We start from the raw sequence: 19,858 nt of genomic DNA on the forward strand, positions 1-19,858 counted from the left end.
CATCTGGCCCACTCCCTGTCTCTTCTCCTCTGATCGCCAGTTGTTGTTTGCTCAAGCTGGGCTCTCTTAATCAACACCTGTCCTATTAATCCCGCCACGGTGGCAGGGCTAATGTGATCACGGCTACAAGCGTGTTCCTGCTAATGGCGGAGTCCTGAGCCACGGGACATCCTCCTGTCTCCGGCCCGGGAGCTCCCACAAGGCGCCCTGTGATGTATATTTGTGTCCGTCGGCGTGACACTTGCATTAACACTCGCAGCATCTGGGCTAAACTGGTTGCTGGGGGATTGTGGTCCGTACATGTCCTCTGCTCGTACGTTAGTTTTAGCCGCCTCAAACATACTTTACTCCAGCATTCAGTGTGGAGTTTTTCTTTGTTGCCGTTATATACCAATAGCATATGCTCTATTTGTATTGTATGTTTTTTTTCCATGTCCGACGAAGCATCATAAGTGTAAATAGCTTTAAGGCACAACATTTGCAATTGTCAAGCAGCTGAAACTGTGTGTTGGCAGGTTGTGGTCAGGTCAGGGTCGGGCACCTTTTTTGGCCTGGCTATTCATGGGAACTACATCTTCTGGTCCGACTGGGCCCGGCGGGCAGTACTCCGCACCAACAAGTTCACAGGAAGTGACACCAAAGTGCTGCGTGCTGATATACCTCACCAGCCAATGGGGATTATTGCAGTGGCTAAAGACACAAATAACTGTAAGTATTCACAACATGCACTTCTGCCTCATTCTACAGCAAATTGGATGTGCAGTAGCTGTACATTAATTAGCTCATTAATTCAATGACCTTGACTCTGTTGGCCTTGTGGTTTCTAGAAGATTGTAAACTCTCAGCAGGGCATGAACTGCTGATGGCAGTTTTGGCCTTTTTGCAATAGTGGGAATGATAATTAGTTTTTTTTTTTTTATGCAGGCAGATGTAATTAATAAAAAGGTATCCATGAGTTGCAAATGACATCTCCTGAACTGACACAAATTTGAAAAGTAGGGCATTGGGAAATGGGTTTAACAGGATCCCAGTGGTGGGCTGTGGCGAGGGAATTTTGCTTCTCATTTATTTCATCATAGCAAATGATTGCAGCTGACTGCCACCGACTATGCATACCACGGGAACGGTAACACTCATCATTACTGGGGAGACAGAGAGTTTAACGGGGAAGGTGTCAGTGAGCTGATGGTTTTAAAAGTAGGATGTATATCAAGATTTTTTAGGTTCACCGTTTTTCTGTCCTGGGATTCATCTTGGAAGATTTGCTCTTTTAAGATCGCAGTAATAAGATGAGAGACCGTAGTCTTCAAACTCATTTACATAATTGTCATTCTGCAGTGAATTACTGATACAGTAATCATAGGTGTGGGGTTGGGGCCAGCACACAGTGATTCGGCCGTCTTACTGGGATATCAGTGTTTCCTGTGAGAGTGAAATAAAACTGTAGTAGACAATGGAAAGACACCATTTCACAACGTTTTTTTTTCTTTCCTAAAGTGTTTTGTTGACTGTAATATTTGCTTTAACACTAGTAAGCTCATAGACTCTTATTTCGTAGTTTTTTTTACAATACATATATCAAGTTTACCTCTTATTCCGTGCCTGTGTCTTATCCTGTTATTAGCAGAAGACGGGTCTTCACGTATTTCATGTAAACAGTAATAAATGCAATGGCCTTTAAGCATAAAAGACGCGCAATAGCCCCCCGATGGAGTCTCAGACGGAGTTATCATTGCTGTGTTTTCTCCTGAAATGTCACGGTGCACGCATGGCCGTCCTGCCTGTGATGCCTGACTGTCCCCTGTGGGTGTTTGGCCAGGCCAGCGGTCTCCATGCCGGGTGCAGAACGGAGGTTGTGGAGACCTGTGCCTCCTGACGCCAGACGGCACGGTCAACTGCAGCTGTCGTGGGCAGCGCGTCCTGCTCGACGACGGCAGATGCGTCTGTACGTCTCGCACATTTCCCGCACCAGCTCACACTCCTTTACGTTCTGTCGTTCTCAGGGTAGCGAGTCCCCTCCTCTCACTCTCAGTCCGTCGTCACCTCTGTGTCTTAAAGAGGTCATGACAATTTTACGGATACAGTGAACCTATTAGTTATATTCCAACAACAATTGCCATATAGAAACTATACATAACAACTGAAATAATGTGCAACAACCCACTAATCCTCAGTGCAACACAATGGAAGACAGGGCATCACTGAGTACAGAATACATTGCTACTCATTAGTACAATAATTACACTGTGGTGGTGTAATGTAAAGTTTCACTGCGGTATTTACTCTTCTCTTTACAGTAGAGTAACCTTTACAGTAATTCTGTATAACAGTTTTAGCTCCCAAAGCACAGGGGTTACATTATAGTGCATTTATTGTAACTTTATTTCCCATTCTAAATGTTATCTTCTACAGAGGAGGAACTTCCTTTTTTATGAGCATATTACAATCGCACGTATGCTTTACGAACCCTCAATAGCAGTACCTTTATAATAAACCACCCAGTTTACAGAACGTCCAGTTGACAGCACTGTTTTGCTTCTGTAGCAGAGAACTCCACTTGTAGCATTCACACGGAGTTCGAATGTGGAAACGGCGAGTGCATCGACTACCAGCTGACCTGTGACGGACTACCCCACTGCAAAGACAAGTCGGACGAGAAAATGCAGTACTGTGGTAAGCAGCTTCACCTCGTCTCCTCGGCCCTGTGTGTCTGGCGAGCCCTGTCTACCAGAGGACTGGCTTAATAGAACATCAGTGGCGTCTCAGTTCATGCAACCCAGGCAGCACACAAAAGTAAAAAAGAAGCTGTATCTGAAGGATTGTGTTTCAAAGCTTGGTGCTTATTGTATTGCTAGACAACAGGATGTGCAGAGGAGGCTTCAGGCCTTGCTACAACCGCCGGTGCATCGCCAACAATCGTTTTTGTGATGGAGCGGATGACTGTGGAGACAACTCTGATGAATCTTACTGCAGTAGTGAGTAGGACCTTCAGCTGAATTGATCTCTAATGATTAACTCAATTATTTAATTGTTATTTGATAATTCTTCTACTGGAAATCTAGTGGAGTAATGAAACAGTAATTAATTGCTATGCATATTTTGTGCATATATTCATATGCATATATTTATGCTAATTTAGATTTGTTTGCATGATAAAAACAATAGATTGGCAGTTCTTTTGGAGTTTGTGAATTGGTTTCAGGTCATGCAGTGCAGTTTGGTTCATGAGTGTCATAAAAAAACAAAAAAACAAACAGGTTGACCAGAATGAATTTCTTTGCATATCAAACCAACAACCCCACACATGCTGGGGTATAATCCCAGGTCCCCGTGTGTTAGTTCTCTCCCTGAAGAAATGAAGGTGTCTTCTCAGTGTAAATGAAGTGTTTCTGTTCCAGATGTCACATGTGCCACTTCGGAGTCAGCGTGCCAAGATGGAGCTTGCATACCAATATCCTCCTGGTGCAACCAGGTCGTCGACTGTGCCGACGCCTCCGATGAAAAGAACTGCAGTAAGAAAATGCAAACTGCATGTCTGCTTTATCCTGACTAATGTATATTGCTTTTATGTATCCATCCATCCATCCATCCTCTAAAACCACTTAATCCAATTCAGGATCATGGTGTTATACTTTTTTTTGCAATTGTTTAACAATATTTATAAAATGTGTTTGTACAACAGTTTACTAAGCACAGAACCCCAGATTTATTGTGGAAAATGTTTTCATATTTGAAAGTTTTTTTTGCCACTAGTGACTTAAGTAAACAAATATTGCATTCAACTGCAACATGACGCTGGAGTATAAGTGCTTCACTGGAGCACATCCTGATTTTGCCAGCAGGTCTTTATCGATCGACTCTGAGGAAGCATTGGGGCCAAAACATATTAAACTTTAAAAAAAGTAAAAACATAATCATTTAACATTCATGACATACTGTGAGTTTGAGCCACAAATTCATCTTTCCTGAGGCAATATTGATAAGATTAACTTGTAATGAGAATATTAGCTCTTCTGTATGCACAATGGCACTGTGGTAAAATGTCGGCTAGCTTGATTAGCTGTTGGCTTTTTTGTGGATGTTGACCAGCTAGTTTAGAGGTTAACTTCCTCCACACAATATTACTGGTGTGTATCCATTCTATGTGTTTGTTGTGTTAAACTTTGCTTGGTTTATCTAAAATTAATTGCTTTTACTAATTACTCACAAACATGTTTGGTTGAATGACTACTACTCAGTATGTTTAATGCAAAACAATATGCTTAAGAATACGTTTTTGTGGTTTTTAGGTAACAAAGACTGTTCAGAGTTCTACAAAATGGGGGTGGCAGAAAAGGGCTTCATCAGCTGCAACTCTACATCACTGTGCATTCATCCTTCCTGGGTCTGTGATGGAGCCAATGACTGCGGGGATTATGCAGATGAGATGAACTGTCAGGGTAATTCTCTCCTGTCTACGTTTTGCAGCTTGAAGAAGTCAGGTTCTATTAAAACCAAATTAATTTTGTCAAAACACTATTTATGAAGAGTGTAATGAAGCGTAGACAAGCCTCTGTCTTCCTCTCTATGCTTCAGCAATCACTAAAAGTGCTTAAAGGGGTGAGTAATGTCTGGTAATTGTCAAAGCTCACCAAGGGCAGAGGAATTTTAAACACTCTGATAGCAAAGGCTTTCTTCAAAATGTCTCACACACAGGTGATTTGACTGTGATTTCAACTGTGTTCAGAGTTCAGCATGTCAGTGACTTCACGAGAAACAGAGACCTGCTCAGTTGATTGGTTTTTGAGGCGATACACTGTACCTTTAACACAGAGAGGACAATAATGACGCGGTCCCAGTTACACTGTACCTTTAACACAGAGAGGACAATAATGACGCGGTCCCAGTTACACTGTACCTTTAATACAGAGAGGACAATAATGACGCGGTCCCAGTTACACTGTACCTTTAACACAGAGAGGACAATAATGACGCGGTCCCAGTTACACTGTACCTTTAACACAGAGAGGACAATAATGACGCGGTCCCAGTTACACTGTACCTTTAACACAGAGAGGACAATAATGACGCGGTCCCAGTTACACTGTACCTTTAACACAGAGAGGACAATAATGACGCGGTCCCAGTTACACTGTACCTTTAACACAGAGAGGACAATAATGACGCGGTCCCAGTTACACTGTACCTTTAACACAGAGAGGACAATAATGACGCGGTCCCAGTTACACTGTACCTTTAACACAGAGAGGACAATAATGACGCGGTCCCAGTTACACTGTACCTTTAACACAGAGAGGACAATAATGACGCGATCCCAGTTACACTGTACCTTTAACACAGAGAGGACAATAATGACGCGGTCCCAGTTACACTGTACCTTTAACACAGAGAGGACAATAATGACGCGGTCCCAGTTACACTGTACCTTTAACACAGAGAGGACAATAATGACGCGGTCCCAGTTACACTGTACCTTTAACACAGAGAGGACAATAATGACGCGGTCCCAGGCACGTTTGTTTTGTAGTATACGCTTCCTGTTGGTTTTCATTTATTTGGCTGCAAATGGAAAACAGTTGGTCCGTCATTAAATTCCTGCAGTGTGACATCTACGAACGCAGCGATATTGACTACAGCAGTTTCACAACACCTCTCCCACGTTGCTCACCCCCAGAACCAATCTTCTGCCCTCCTTTGCCGTAGTTTCCCACGGACACAGATGTGAGGAGGGCCACTTTGCCTGTCCCAGTGGGAACTGCATCTCCAGCGTGTGGCTCTGTGATGGGCAGAAGGACTGTGAAGACGGTGCAGATGAGTTCCAGTGTGGTAAGCATGGCTTCTCCCAGCCAACCAGTCTCTGGCTCCCCCAGTCTGATCTCTCATGTGGAGAGAGATAACAGGCCACCCCTTGGGACCAACCCTGATTGCAAAACCCAGTTCAGCAGCTCATATGAAAGCCACTGTTAAAGGTCTCAGGTTATGAGAAAGTTTCATTTATATCCTTTGATGGATGTTAACAATCGAATCATTGGAGTCATTTCCAATATATTTTTCAAACAAAACATAGTTCCCTTTCAACTATGCCCACGAACACATTTTTGCATTTAAACACTGTGATCCAGTTATCCTTTTGGATCTAGAAGGTTAGTAATGGTATAATGATGGGAGATGGAGGACTTTATCAGGCATTAGTCAATACTCATCCAATCTGTTTGCTACTCCCAAGGCAATCATTTATTATTAACATCCTCCCTAATTTGGGGAGATTTTTCTTTGCTTCCATGCCCACACTTAGCACATATTGACACGCTTGGCATATGCCTTAAGGCACTGTCATTCTGGGAAGAGAACGGTAATCTTCCATTCCTTGAAAATTTCATTCCTTAAATTTTTTGTCTAACATCTATTCTACACAATTGTAGCAAGAGAGAGAGAGATAGAATGAGAGAGAGAGAGAGGTTACTGTCTTAATCAGGATCAGCCATGCTGCAGAGTCCCTGGGTTAGTGCATTACTCCAGGGCCAAAACGTGGCAGGCTGAGTCAGAACTCTTGACACCAGTAATCCCCCGACGCCTGGCATCCGCTCCTCTCCACTACTGGACCTGGGTCCGCCAGCCTGGTTTCTGACCCATCTTTGACCAGAAAATTAACAGTATTTCAAAGAGATGTGATCTTTCTTGACACCATATTTCAAAGATTATATATTTATTTATTTTTTAATCATTGACCTTTTTGCTTTTTAGAAGTTATACCACAGAGACAGTAATGTAAAACAGTTACTTAAAGTAATGAAAATAATTTTGAGGGATCTAAAAACTCCACTCTCAGGATATGCAGTGTCAGTCTTAGGTATTTAAAAACTTCAATCTGCTGGAAAACAAGCTTATTTTTGAGCTAACAAGTAACACAGTACAATAACAATGAGTGTTTCAGTCCAAGACCCAATTGGTTGATTAGAGAAGTCATTAGGCATTGCATCACTGAAAAATGTTCTGTAATTTAGCTTGATGTGGTCTGGAGCTCATAATCAGGGTAGCCTTTGCTAAGGGAATATGCATTAGAAAATCTTAATGCATGCAGGGTTTCAGGCATGGTCAGCCCACAGCACATGGAAGGCTTTTCATCTCGTCTATGGTTTGTTATTGTTGCATGTCAATCAAAGGACTAATGTTTCCTTCCATTTGAGACATCCTATATACTACATACTGCAAAGGCATATATTTAGAATGCCATGTTACATAGAAGAATACTCCGTTGATTGAAAATGAAAATTTTACAAGGCAACAGCTCCATTAAAAAACTCTTCAAAGTTCAGAGTTTGTTTCTAATTCTAGAATCTGGTTTCAGATCTAATCTCTCTCTTGAAGCTCTAGAAAACATGTTAACAACGCCCTCATTCCAGAACCCCTTCCAACAGAGTTCCAGATTATTATCAGCTCCCTGCATGAACTACTATATTTCTCCTGCATGACTTCCCAAGTGTTTTCAATGAGACGAGCACATCAGACAAACTAGTAAAAAAGTAATCCTGTGTGTCTTAATAAGGTAATACTTACCTGAAATGTTCGATGGAGTTTATATATATTGGATATATATGCATTTATGAAGTGAGAATTTCCCCACTACTTTTAAAAATGTTGTGAAACATGATTTTTAAATGTTTTCAACAGTGAATGTTCCCCAGACATCCAGTGTGAGTTAATGAAGCATGAATGCACAGCCCTAAACCCTTACAATTACGGCTTAAACTTGCCGTGATTCATGTCATCCTAAATAGGTTTTACCATCTTTTGAGTCTTTTCAGTTAAAAATAAATACAAATAAATGTCATATCTCTTAAATAATAATTTTTCCCAAATCATTTTAATGAGTTAAGTGCCGTAAACAGTGCATCCAGAGAGCACAATTTGTTAGTGATACCTTGGCATTTTGGAAATTGACATATTCCAAACAAAACTTTGCTCTCATGCACCATTAGCCCTAGTTGTAAGGCTCCTGTGGATACTTGTAATGGTAGAAAATTGCTTAATAATGCCTCTTTCATTGAAATTGCTGCCAGTTTTGACAGACAGCATGCAATTATGGCAGAAAAAGAAGAAATAAAAGAACAAATTTAGATGAGGAAATATGGAGCTCTGCTTCTAGGCCGGCTAAGAGAGAGATTCGCGTTTTTGTTCATAGCTGATGCCTTATTAAAGCTGTTGTTTCCCAACATGTACGCACACATGGCAGAAGCTCGGTGAAGGCTTATTTGTGCTGAGAAAGCCACCGTTTCACTGTAGTCTCACACCAGTGGTCAAACACAGCCCAGAGAAGCAACTGTTTAGGCGTTAGCGTAGCACCAATCATTTATAAACATCCTCGCAGTAAAATCCATATACATCCATATCCATATACAAGTATCCAAATACATATCTATTTACACATTTGTTTTTACTTGAAGCATCAGTGAGGTTGTTGTATAATCGATTGTAAATGAACTGAAGCACTTTTCCAGGTATGAGTATGGTAATAAGTTGAGGTTTCCGAATAATTCTTTAATATTAGAGCAGATTTTCCGCCGACCAGCATTCGAAGAGTAAGGTATACACCCCGCCACTACCACAGCTGTGGTAATTGGAAAGATAACATTTTTCTTTTTTTAACATGATCTTTGCTCGCTGTCAGCACTTCAAAGGCAGATGGCGAATCTGAAGATTCGGTCTGAGTGCGTCAGCCAGTCACAGAGGTACATGAGAATTTGAGACCAGTCTCTCCTGCTGCGACCTGTAATTCCGCTCTCCTTAGTGCGACCCCAGGAGAGAATCTTTCTGCCTCTATTGGCATATTTTCAAAGCTCAGACCGGACTTGTTCATGATACAATCTACTGCAAAACCACGGTGAGATGGAGGTTATGTTCTGAAAGATAATACCAGGACACATCTGGAATGAGGTCTGAGAAAAGTATTCTTTCTCTTTTTCTGCATTGTCCATTTTTCTGTTACAAAATGATGGGATAAACACCCACACAGGCTCATATTCAATATGCTTTTATCTGACTACATATCAGGCTATCTTTTCATCAGACTACAAAATTATTTTTCCGAGTTCTCTTGCAATTGTGAGTAGACATATGCAGACAATATAAGATGTTTAGTATTCAATGTTAAACGGAGACAGTGCTCATATATTTTTGATATTACCAGCAGATCTTCAGTGTTAATGCTCGTCATTGACATTGTTAGACAGAGCGACAGAAACACTCTACCCTTTCACAATGGGAGTCGGAAGGTACACGTCGGTGTAGTTGAAATTCAAGCGTCCAGAGCAAACTGAACAGCCACCATTGATGAGCCCTGCCTTGGAAAAGCAAAGCACTCTGAAAGCACGGCGCGGGTGGATAGTTATGAGTTCTCTTCGCTAGAGTTATCATTACACACCACTGTTGAACTTTTGCTGTTGATGGACTCCTCCTGGATCTTTTATTACCAGCACAAAACCTCTCTGATATTTATGTTTGAGATTAACATTGTTATAGCTACATGAAAACAGCTGCACTTTGGCATCTTGGGAGCTTTTTTTTTCCCTCATGATAATGCTTTTAAGCATTTTGAATTCAAAAAGCTTGTGGAAAGCCCCAAGAACACAGAACATGCACTGAACGTTTATAGCCATCTGTGGAAGAGCGCTGGGAGGGTGAGACACCATGTGAGCCTTCTTGCCTATAGTTATCATCACCCACCACTTTTGAACTTTTGCTGCCAATAGATTCCTCCTGTCTGTGGAACCAGTTCGCCTGCTCCAAGAACAAGTGCATAGCCAAGCACTGGCTGTGTGACGGGGAGGACGACTGCGGGGATGGAGTGGATGAAAGCAAGGAACTGTGTGGTATGCATCATGACACGCATCTCTGCAGTGTTACATGAGAACTTTCATAACCCACTTATAGGCACAGTTTCAAATCCATTCCAAAGAAAGTTAACAGACAGTTCAAATTAGATGCCCGAGGTCCAGGGGTGTCAAACATGTTAATCGGCATTAGTGGTAATTGAATTGAATTGTAATGAAATGCCAGAGACATATTAGGAATGCATCTGGAGTCTATTAACATACAGATGCAATAAAACAGAGAGGAGAAGAAAAAGGTCAGACCGGTTAAATACACCTTCCCTAACCTAAAAGTACCAAATTCACTAATAATTTATATAAAAAATTTAATAATAATTTCAAACGTGGATGTTGAAGCTCTGCTGCCCGTCGTGTAAGCCGTGTGCGTTAAACTCTACCGCTCCGAACAGATGTGGGCAGTGGCTCCGGCTGGCGCACCACTAACACAGTCCGTCCTTGCTCAGGCTCTGTGACCTGCGGCCCGGGGTCGTTCAGCTGCCCGGGGTCCTACGCCTGCGTGCCCAAGCGCTGGCTCTGTGACGGAGAGCGAGACTGCCCCGACGGCAGCGACGAACTGGCCGCAGCCGGATGTGGTAAAGATCCGTTTGCCTCCAGCCTCTTCCGTATCAGTGATACTGGAACCACCGCACACGCATGACAATTTAGACTTTTATTATGGTGCATGTATGCAGATGTACATAATATAATTAACATTAAGCTCTTTTTTTTCTTTTTCATTTGAAACAGCCATCAGCTATAACTTGTAGTGCGCTGATCTGACACGCAGACCTCCTGTTTATTGTGGTTTTGTTCAGTACTGTGGTAAATATCACAGAGGTCTTGCACACTCTGTGCTATAACTGCAATTCATTTTAGCTCCTGGTTCTTGCCCACAGCACCTAATATCACATGTGATGAAAATGCCTTCAGATGCCTTAACAAGGCCTGCATCCCCAAACGCTTTGTGTGTGACCATGACAATGACTGTGGGGACGGGTCTGATGAATCAGTGGAGTGTGGTAAGCAGTACCTTTCATTCTCTTTACTACTTTACTGCAGTAAATACACTGTGTGCTACAGTAAATTCTATGGGACATAGAAAGGTCTCTTACTTCATTTCCGCGTAAGAGAAGGCTCACCACAGTAAAAGCATACAATTAAATGTCTTCTTTAAAAAACACAACTAATTTAACGTTCGGCTGAACCTTAAACTGTCAGTTCTGTTTTGTGTGCTCTTTGCTTGAATGTCTTTGCTGAGACTTCAAGAAAAGATTAGAAAGTAGTTGTTTTTGGCGTGAAATAAATAATGTATGTATTTGTAAATGTTCACGATATGAGTTTTATTTGATGGGAAAATTGGGGTTGAACGAGAAAGGCCAACCCCTCAGTGGGGGTCCATGAATATAGCAGTTCCCCAGGCAGCTAGCACAGTCATTACTCAGAGCTGAGAATGCTACTGCGTATGATGATGTAGTAAATGTTTGGGTATGGACATTTTTTTAAGGAGATAAAAAGTGGTAGTTTAAAGTCTCAGTTAAGAACTGCTGCAAGTAAAAGGCCAGCAGGGGCTTACAGATGTTAGCAAGTTGTGCTGCTGATCCTGCATGGAACATTTAGCATCTACAACTACTCTGTTGGCATAGTTATATTGTAGTACGCATGTCACATGGACACCCTATTCCAGCTGTTTCAGGACTGGTCATTCCCACAAAGGTTGCTTGGACTGTGCTAATGATGACAAATATTACAAAATATGCCCTTGATTTAAGGGTGCAGCCGATAGGCGATAGGACACCATTAACCTTTGATCCCATTTACGGAGTTGCTATTTTTAGCTCTGGAAGGAACGGTGCACAGTTTAGTTCATCAGGCATCCAAACGTGAGGGCGTGCAAATGTCACGGGTCTCATGGCGTCCCGTCTCCTGCAGCGTACCGCTCGTGCGGGCCGGACGAGTTCCGCTGCGCCGACGGCCGATGCCTGCTCAGTGCCCAGTGGGAGTGCGACGGCTACCCAGACTGCCCGGACCGTTCTGACGAGCTCCCCCGCAACCTCAAATGCCTGGCGGCAGGTGAGAGGACTTGGGGGGAGTGGGGGGGGGGGGTGTTTCCTCTAATGGGTGTGTCTGACGGAGACAGGGCTCACCCGGCGCCTGAGACGACACAGGCCGATCCATTTTGGCTGAACGGATCCACCATCTGTAAAAAGCCTTTGAGCTTGCTACCACTTGCAGAAGCTTCTGAACAATATTTGGTCTTCTGTTTTATTGGTTCATTGGTTCATCCGTTCATTGTGTGTGAGAAAGCAGGAGAAGAACGCTTGTTCTTCTGCTTCTGCCCGTTCTTCTTCCAGAGAGTCTGTGCAATGGCTCCTTCTTCATGTGCACCAACGGCCGCTGCATCTCTGAGACCAGCCTGTGTGACCAGAGAGACGACTGTGGGGACCGTTCGGATGAGAAGAACTGCAACGTTAACGAGTGTTTAAATCGACGTGTCAGTGGCTGTACCCAAGACTGCCAAGACTTATTAGTAGGATACAAGGTTGGTCAACAGTCATACCCTTACCTCAGATCTTAATGGTGAATGTCTAGATTAGTTTATGTTGCTGCTGTTGTGAATGTTTTGTGAGCAGTACATACTGGGACTTATTTATCACCGTGGCTTACTCTTTGAGACCAAAGGAAAATACATTTGGGAAAGATTTAGTCATATTCTGATTTAGACATGGCTCATCATCTGACATGTCACAGTTCTACATGCATACGCACCAGAGTTTTTCAGCGGACCAAGCTGATCACTTCTATATAAATACTACAGTGTTTGCAAAAGTAGTATATAGTTCAATGACTAGAGTTTTACAAACATGACATATGCCAGATGTCTGAAGGTGTTGTGTTTTATCCAGCAACCTGCATTTATGTTAACTATTTAAGGCAAGAGAATAGAGACTAGCTACTTAACTAGGCTTTAGAGCTAAAGAAAAAGCAATAGAAAGCAAGAAATTTATACAGACCTAAATGGTTTTTTACATTTTATTTAGCCTTGAAGTGCTAAAAAGGTTAGTGACAAAAAGCAGAATATTACCTGAAGTATGTTTACTCTGCCATCCTGCAGAAGGGAGAAGGGAAAGAATGAAATGAGAATTTCTTTTTCGTTTTTTATCTTTTTAGTTTTGAAGCTTTAGTTTTTTTTTTTCTTCTGTGGACTGTCATTCTTAGAAATGTGAAGTTTTCCTTTATAAAATAGATTTTTTTTTTCCTAGAAACTTGTTCCACACTATACATGAGGATCTGACTAGTGCTATTAATAGTGAGTTGGATCCCTGGGTCCTCTCACTGTGATCGACAGTTGTGCTGCGTTTCTGAAGGGTGAATAGGCTGGCTGGATCACGCCCAGGCCACAAACGTCTTTTCCATGTGACCTGTGGCCATCAGAGCTGTCAGCATGGAGGGTCCAGTTATTGGTCTAAGGCTGAATCCTGTCAAATCTCCTTTTCTGAATCGATAAAGACTCCATTTCAACAGAACTTATGCCAGAGGACACCTAGGTGAGGACCTTCAAGCAATGCGGTATAAATTGAAGGATCCGCACAAGACCACCGAGGCCATGGGCAATGCACAGTGGAGGAAACATTAAGACTTGGACCAGCTGGAACCAGAAATCCATATTTTTTCCACATGACAGTGTCTGTGCCACCCAAAGCATGTGATGGAGATACTACATATGGGCCTGTCTTGCCAAAGCATTAGTTATTATAGTAGCTTTTGTTTACAACATCTGCCATTTGGGGGTTTTCGTGATAATTTATCAAGAAATTATGGGATGTGCTGACTGGAAATTTGATTTATAAGCTCCTTGCACATGTTGAGTTAATTAATTTCAGAATGAATCCAAACTAATAATTTTGGCATGTTAGTGCATTTATTCCGAAAACTGTATATTTTACTAAACACATTAAAGTTTCTCTATCCGCTTATATGTTAAGAGCTCTTAAAAAGAAAATGACGTTCCAGAGATCTCCTATGACTTGTCGTCGGCATGTCTAGTGTGCGTGCTGGCCGGGATTCCGCCTGAAGGATGATGGGAAGACGTGTGTGGACATTGACGAATGCTCCTCCAGTCTCCCCTGCAGTCAGACCTGCGTCAACACTTACGGCTCCTACAAGTGCTTGTGTGTGGACGGTTATGAAGCTTCAAAACGTGATCCTGATAGCTGCAGATCGATCTCAGGTGATCCTGTCTGTTCTCTACCCAAAGTGTTGGCCCACTGTGGGCTGTGATGGGTAGCATAGTTTATCTTGCATAGTTCATGTTTGTCATGGGTTTTGATTCTAAGAGAAGTGAAATTGCCTCCTGTCCCATGTGTAATTACATAAGCACGGTAATTAAAATGCAACCCTATGTAGTAATAAACTTGCAGATGTACTCAGAGTTCATTGCAGAGGTTATCACGAATTAAACATGTGATTTTGCTGTGTTTTGATGTCACGCCTTGTGTGTCGGTACTCAAGCCTAAAGTCAGGGTCGATGATGCTTCTCTTTTTTATTACTTTATTTAGCCGAAGAGCCATTTCTTATACTCGCTGACCATCATGAAATCAGGAAACTAAGTGTTGATGGATCTAATTACACGCTACTGAAACAGGTAAAGCTCTTTCTCAATTCCTGCCTCCTTGCTTTCTCTGTTAAACACACCCCCCCCCCCCCCATGGTTAATCAGTGTTTGTGAAGAAACGCATGGCCAAACCTTTGTCCACCCAACAGAATGTGCTACTCTAAATCCCAGCGGTGATTCATAGAGTAGGCCACACAAAAAAAAGAACCGTTGAAAGCTTAATAGAGTACCAATTAAGAGCTATGGTGATGGGAGTACGATAACAACACACTGGCAATTGCTGCCTCTCTCCTTTGAAAAGACTAATTGAAGTCATTTACTATGCACTTCCTTGGTGACGCTTCACATTACCAGAGTGAAAACACATTGTGTGTCCCCGGTCTGTAAGGACATGCAGCAATAACTCATTCACACTCTGTTTTCTATTTTTGATTGCATGGGAATAGCTTCATTGTGGCTTCTTCCCCCTCTCCCTACCCTCTTAGCATTATGGCCGTTAGAACTATGTCTGTACTACATTAGTACTATGTCTGTACTATATTGGTACTATGTACTCTACTGGTAATATGTCTGTACTCTATTGGTACTATGTCTGTATTATATTAGTACTATGTCTGCACTATATTAGTACTATGCCTGTACTCTATTGGTACTACGTATTGGTACTAGGTACTAACTACAGACATAGGTACTCTACTGGTACTATGTCTGTACTATATTAGAACTATGTCTGTCCCTGTCCTGGCACATTCAGTTTTTAATCTTGTTATGAATTCCAAAATCTACTTAGCTTGTGTTCTTTTGGTATGAGTGGAATGTATTTTTTTCTTTACATTTGCCTAAATAACATCTGTTACCGTCACTGACTATGTTTTAGTTTTTTTAGTTTGTTTTTTTTTCCCCATTATTATATCAGAGCATAATACCCAGAAGCCCCTAGGCTAGTCTGGAATTGCTGGAAAATAAAGCAGAAACAGGTAGTTTTGAGAATTAGTGTCTGTTGCGTTCCATCCGCCCCTCCCTGACGTGCCACGCCTCTGTGGTTGCTAGGTTCGGCCCCTTTTGATTTCTTAGTTGTTTGTTTTGGTTGCTATGCTCTCTGTTCTTTGCTCCGCCCCTAGTGATTAATGTTCAGCTGTTCTTAGTGTTTTTCTTGATTAGTTAGGTTTATATTTCTCTTGGGTTCAGTTCTTCTATAAGTGTTTGTTTCATGTCGGTTCTGAAGTGTGGGTTATATTATACTTGAGTTCCTAGGCTTTAGAGTTTCCATGCTTGTGCGATCGGTTAGTGTTTCTATGTCTAGCGTTTCTCCACGGTGTTCTCCTGTGCCTCTTAGTCTTAGTAAGTTTCTGTTTTGTTGGTTAAGTTTGAGAATTGGTGTTTTGGGTTTGTAAATGGTTGTGACGTGTATGTTAATTTAAGTTCGTTTTTTATGTGTGGTCTAATCTTGGATGAGTGATTATTGCTGTCTCTGAAGTGAAAGTTTACGTGTGTTCTTTCTTGTTTGCATCCGTAGTGATATAGTTATGTAAGCGGTAGTGTTAAGTCAACCCGGTCAAAGTTATTTCTGTGTCGATTGTGTATGTCGCGTTTGTGCATTCTTGTATTTAAGTGTAATTCAGCTTGCGTTATGTTAGTTGCAGTTGATGTTGATGGAGTCTATAGCGCTGTGAGTAAAGCTCCTTTATCCAGGGCCCCCAGTGGCATTCTTAGATTCTTACTTAATGAATATACAATGACTGTATTAGTGGACCTTTCACTATCTGATGTAGTTGGCCTCAAACTATGCTACTGTGCTGCCAAATGTTCACTATAGATCATTTATTATTTATGAATTACATCTAAAAAACGGTCATTTTGGTACCTGTCTATATTATTAATTAAGCTGTATTATTGTCTTTATCAATGAATTATACACATCTCAGCCACTTTCTTAGAAACACTTATGCCAGGAAGAGAGTATGAGTATTAAAATTTTTTTCCCTGTGTCAGACTAGATAATCATATGGTATAAATTCCTTCCTTGTCTTGTCCGAGAGACTGAGACTAGCAGCACTGCAAGTTTAATGCCGAGCAAGCATCGTTCACATCCTTGCACAAGTTCATAGGTCATTTGGGAGAAAGGTCAGGAGTTTGTCTGTCATGGCTGCAGAAACACTATGAGTGATGGTGGTGGTTTAGAGTTATGAAAGAAAAAGAATAGAATGACGATACGATTGTGAACCCATATCTGGGTGTCCCGCCAGTGGGGACAGGAAGTGTATCCAATCCTTCAAACAGAACCTGAGGTAATGAATGTGAACATCAACAGTACATACCTGTATCTAGCTGCCAGGTTTACTGTGTAAACAGAAGCTCTCGAGAAGGAAAAAATATATTTTTTGAAACTATTCTCTGATAAATGAAAAGGCAAAGATTGTGTAATGTGAAAGCAACAGTAACGGCAGCAGCCAAATTTCTCTTCACATGCACCATCTAATTGGTCATTGTGGTCCTACTAGTCCGTGTCAACAAACACATGGTCGGATTGGGTGAGAAGATACCAAACGTCTGTGCTAGACCTTCTGTTGGGAGTCATGCAGCACATTGATGTTCTCGGACTGTCACGCTACAAGACTCGCTCATTCCCAACGCTCCCAATGGACGTTTGTCGGCTCTGACGAAATCGTGTCAAAATTGGACTGAATTTGTGTAGTGTGACCCAGGCATTAGGCCACACGTATACTTAATGTCTTAACTTTACACATTTTATAGGCGTACAATTACAGACTGTACTCCATATATTTCCATGCACAGTTGATCAGCCAGTTTCTGACCACCGGATGACTTCTAAGTATATATTTCTTGGGTAGTTAACCATTCTCAATGAAACCTTAATGAGAAGGGTGTCCTGTCATAGTCGTGGGTGTTTGGCTGGTACTGGTGTATCAAGCACTGCTAATTAAACACTGTGACTGTTGATTTTAAAGTGGACATGTACAGTCGGTTATGGTCAAGTGGTCAAAAACTGACCATTAATGTAGCACTAAATGTCCAAAACAACATTAGCAAAGGATGACCAGTAGATATTATCTATACTTTCAGGGTGTTCCTAATACATGTAAAGGCAAGTGTGGATCTAATGAAACACTGAAAACATTTTAAGCACAATTTAATTTAATTTATGCACAAGTCTGACTCCTTTCATGCTCTGGACTAAACGTCTTCTTCTCTCAGTCTCCCCGTAAAATGACTAGCTCGTAGTTGGTCTTGCCGTGAGTCCCAAGGGACTCTTTGCGGCTTGTCTGAGAGTGCTGATGATCTGATGAAGGTGTCGGTTCTGTTTTCACATGTCATCAATGCTGTCGCCTAATCTCAGCACCCGAGCTGAGGTGAGCAGGAGGGGGGCTGGTGAAGGCCTCCCCTGAGTGACAGCAGACTGACGCCAACATGACAGTAACGGATGTATCCCAGCATCCTGTTGGAAGGCGCTCTGAAGCCTGCTTCAGCACATTTCAACTCCACCTCAGGAAAACACCAGTCACCCCCCCCCCCCCCCCCTTCCGTAATCAATACAGTGATTAGGTATCAAATGGAATGTATACACAGTATGTTTCTCATCTATATTCCTGACAGATTCGGTCTGGGAGACTGAGGGGGAAAAGTGCATCTGAAGTGGCTAATTAAACCCTCGAGTTAATTAGAGGAAAGGAACATAGCTGAATGCTCCTTTGTCTTTCTGAAGAGGTTTCATTTGGATTATCAAAAATGTTCTGTGGACTATGTGGTGGAGAACACATCCTAAAATAAAAAACAAAAACGGGGTAGCTCATGTCGTGGTGCAGATATCTGTGCCATGACTCAGCTCTTCGGGTGCTAACACATTTTCCGTTTGCCTCAAAAGGGTCTGAACAACATCATCAGCTTGGATTTTGACTACCGGAAGGAGTTCATCTACTGGGTCGACTCTAGCAGACCAAGCGGCCGAAGGATAAACAGAATCCGCTTGAATGGCAGTGACCTCAAGGTATGGTTTTAGACATCTGTTTTTTCACTTTAGTTTTCTTTTTTATTCTTTCATTCCTGCTTCCTCTACATAGTTGTTTCCTGCAAGCTTGATAAAAGAAAAAAGATTCTTGCCAATATTGTTAAGGTTCATTATCAAGCCACATTAGCCTTGTAGAGGAACATTAGCTGAACAATTCCCTTAAGTGTGACTACATTTTTTAGTAATTAAAGGCTAAGAACAAATTAAATGCATAATTGGCTGTACTTTAATGTCAAATTCTAGTATTCATGTGAGCCATTGGAAAGAATATCTCTAGGTATTGAACGTTACCTTAGCAGCATGCTACATGAAATTCTAAAGAGGTTCTGTGGCTTAATAAGCTTTTGAAAAATTATGCTCGAGAGATATTTTCTGTGTTCCTGTGAGCGAGTACAAAAACCCGTTAGTGCAGACAAATAAAATTTGTGATTTTAAAAATTATCTGCTGGACCCAGCGTGAACATTGGACAGTAAAAGGGTTGGTATTAGCTGAATAGCTATCAGTCTCCCAGATCGTTTTGACAGTTAAACATCACGTAGCTCGCCATGCTTCCTCGAGAATTAGGCACGAAGCTGCTCAGGGTCACGTGACTGGTGCTGAGACGGAAGCCTCGGCAGTGCACCTGCTGGTCCACCATTTCGACCATCTCATTAGTCTCAGTGCTGGGCCAAGACCTCATTTGGCTTCACTGCACCTAGAGACTCCCGCGCCCCACTGTCTGATCGCCTCCTCGGCAAGAACTGATTTAGGATTTAGGGGAACGACTACCCAGACACTAAAAATGGGAAATAATGTAAACTGTAATATGTTCAGTTTGAAAGGCTATTGCATCAGCACGCCAACAGCGACTTTAACCCAACTGTATTAAGACATTCTAGTGTCTGTCAAAAGGCTTTTTTCATACTGCAGTGGGCCATCAGATGCAAGGCCTGAACAACACATGAACAACTGTCCTCTCCACCCTCCACTAAACAATCTTTTTTTCAGAGACTCTAAGCACTTTGTTAACTTAATCTTAACCATGTAATTTAATTATAAAGTATTTCCCCAAACCCTCCCTGACTCAAATACTATGTAAACCTTGTAAATTAATGACCTATCACAACCTAATCATTTAGAAGGTTTTTTATTTATATTTGGATTGAGGCTGTACCGGCACCAAACTTCCAGTGCCTGCTAATTTAGTAAAAACACCTCTAATAATAATAATGTGCTTATTATGGATCATCATTGTTGTTATTGTTATTATGACCGCAACATATGATTGATCTTTTCTTCTAAAGTGTAATCGTTTTTTATGTTCTTCCTTATCAATTCAGGGAAGTGATGTGCGTGTATTTAAAGAATG

The 19,858-nt window shown here is 41.8% G+C and overlaps 1 protein-coding gene across 8 annotated transcripts in view; it reads left to right on the plus strand.

The window, feature by feature from the left end:
- The window catches only part of lrp1bb (low density lipoprotein receptor-related protein 1Bb), a 211,034-nt gene that overhangs the window by 152,019 nt on the left and 39,157 nt on the right, over window positions 1-19,858 (plus strand). For all 8 annotated transcript variants that reach the window (XR_013130308.1, XM_077001734.1, XM_077001727.1 and 5 more), the window contains 15 exons: window positions 516-708; window positions 1,820-1,945; window positions 2,545-2,673; window positions 2,856-2,975; window positions 3,399-3,512; window positions 4,290-4,439; window positions 5,704-5,826; window positions 9,750-9,869; window positions 10,334-10,462; window positions 10,766-10,888; window positions 11,799-11,939; window positions 12,221-12,408; window positions 13,914-14,097; window positions 14,427-14,512; window positions 18,366-18,488. Coding sequence is in view for 7 of the 8 variants with exons in the window: in XM_077001734.1 (XP_076857849.1) it covers window positions 516-708; window positions 1,820-1,945; window positions 2,545-2,673; window positions 2,856-2,975; window positions 3,399-3,512; window positions 4,290-4,439; window positions 5,704-5,826; window positions 9,750-9,869; window positions 10,334-10,462; window positions 10,766-10,888; window positions 11,799-11,939; window positions 12,221-12,408; window positions 13,914-14,097; window positions 14,427-14,512; window positions 18,366-18,488 (2,049 nt within the window). In the remaining variant the exon portion in view is untranslated. The remainder of the gene's footprint in view (window positions 1-515; window positions 709-1,819; window positions 1,946-2,544; window positions 2,674-2,855; window positions 2,976-3,398; window positions 3,513-4,289; window positions 4,440-5,703; window positions 5,827-9,749; window positions 9,870-10,333; window positions 10,463-10,765; window positions 10,889-11,798; window positions 11,940-12,220; window positions 12,409-13,913; window positions 14,098-14,426; window positions 14,513-18,365; window positions 18,489-19,858) is intronic.

The sequence above is a fragment of the Brachyhypopomus gauderio genome, chromosome 4, assembly GCF_052324685.1.
Source record: "Brachyhypopomus gauderio isolate BG-103 chromosome 4, BGAUD_0.2, whole genome shotgun sequence".
Taxonomy (NCBI): Eukaryota; Metazoa; Chordata; class Actinopteri; order Gymnotiformes; family Hypopomidae; genus Brachyhypopomus; species Brachyhypopomus gauderio.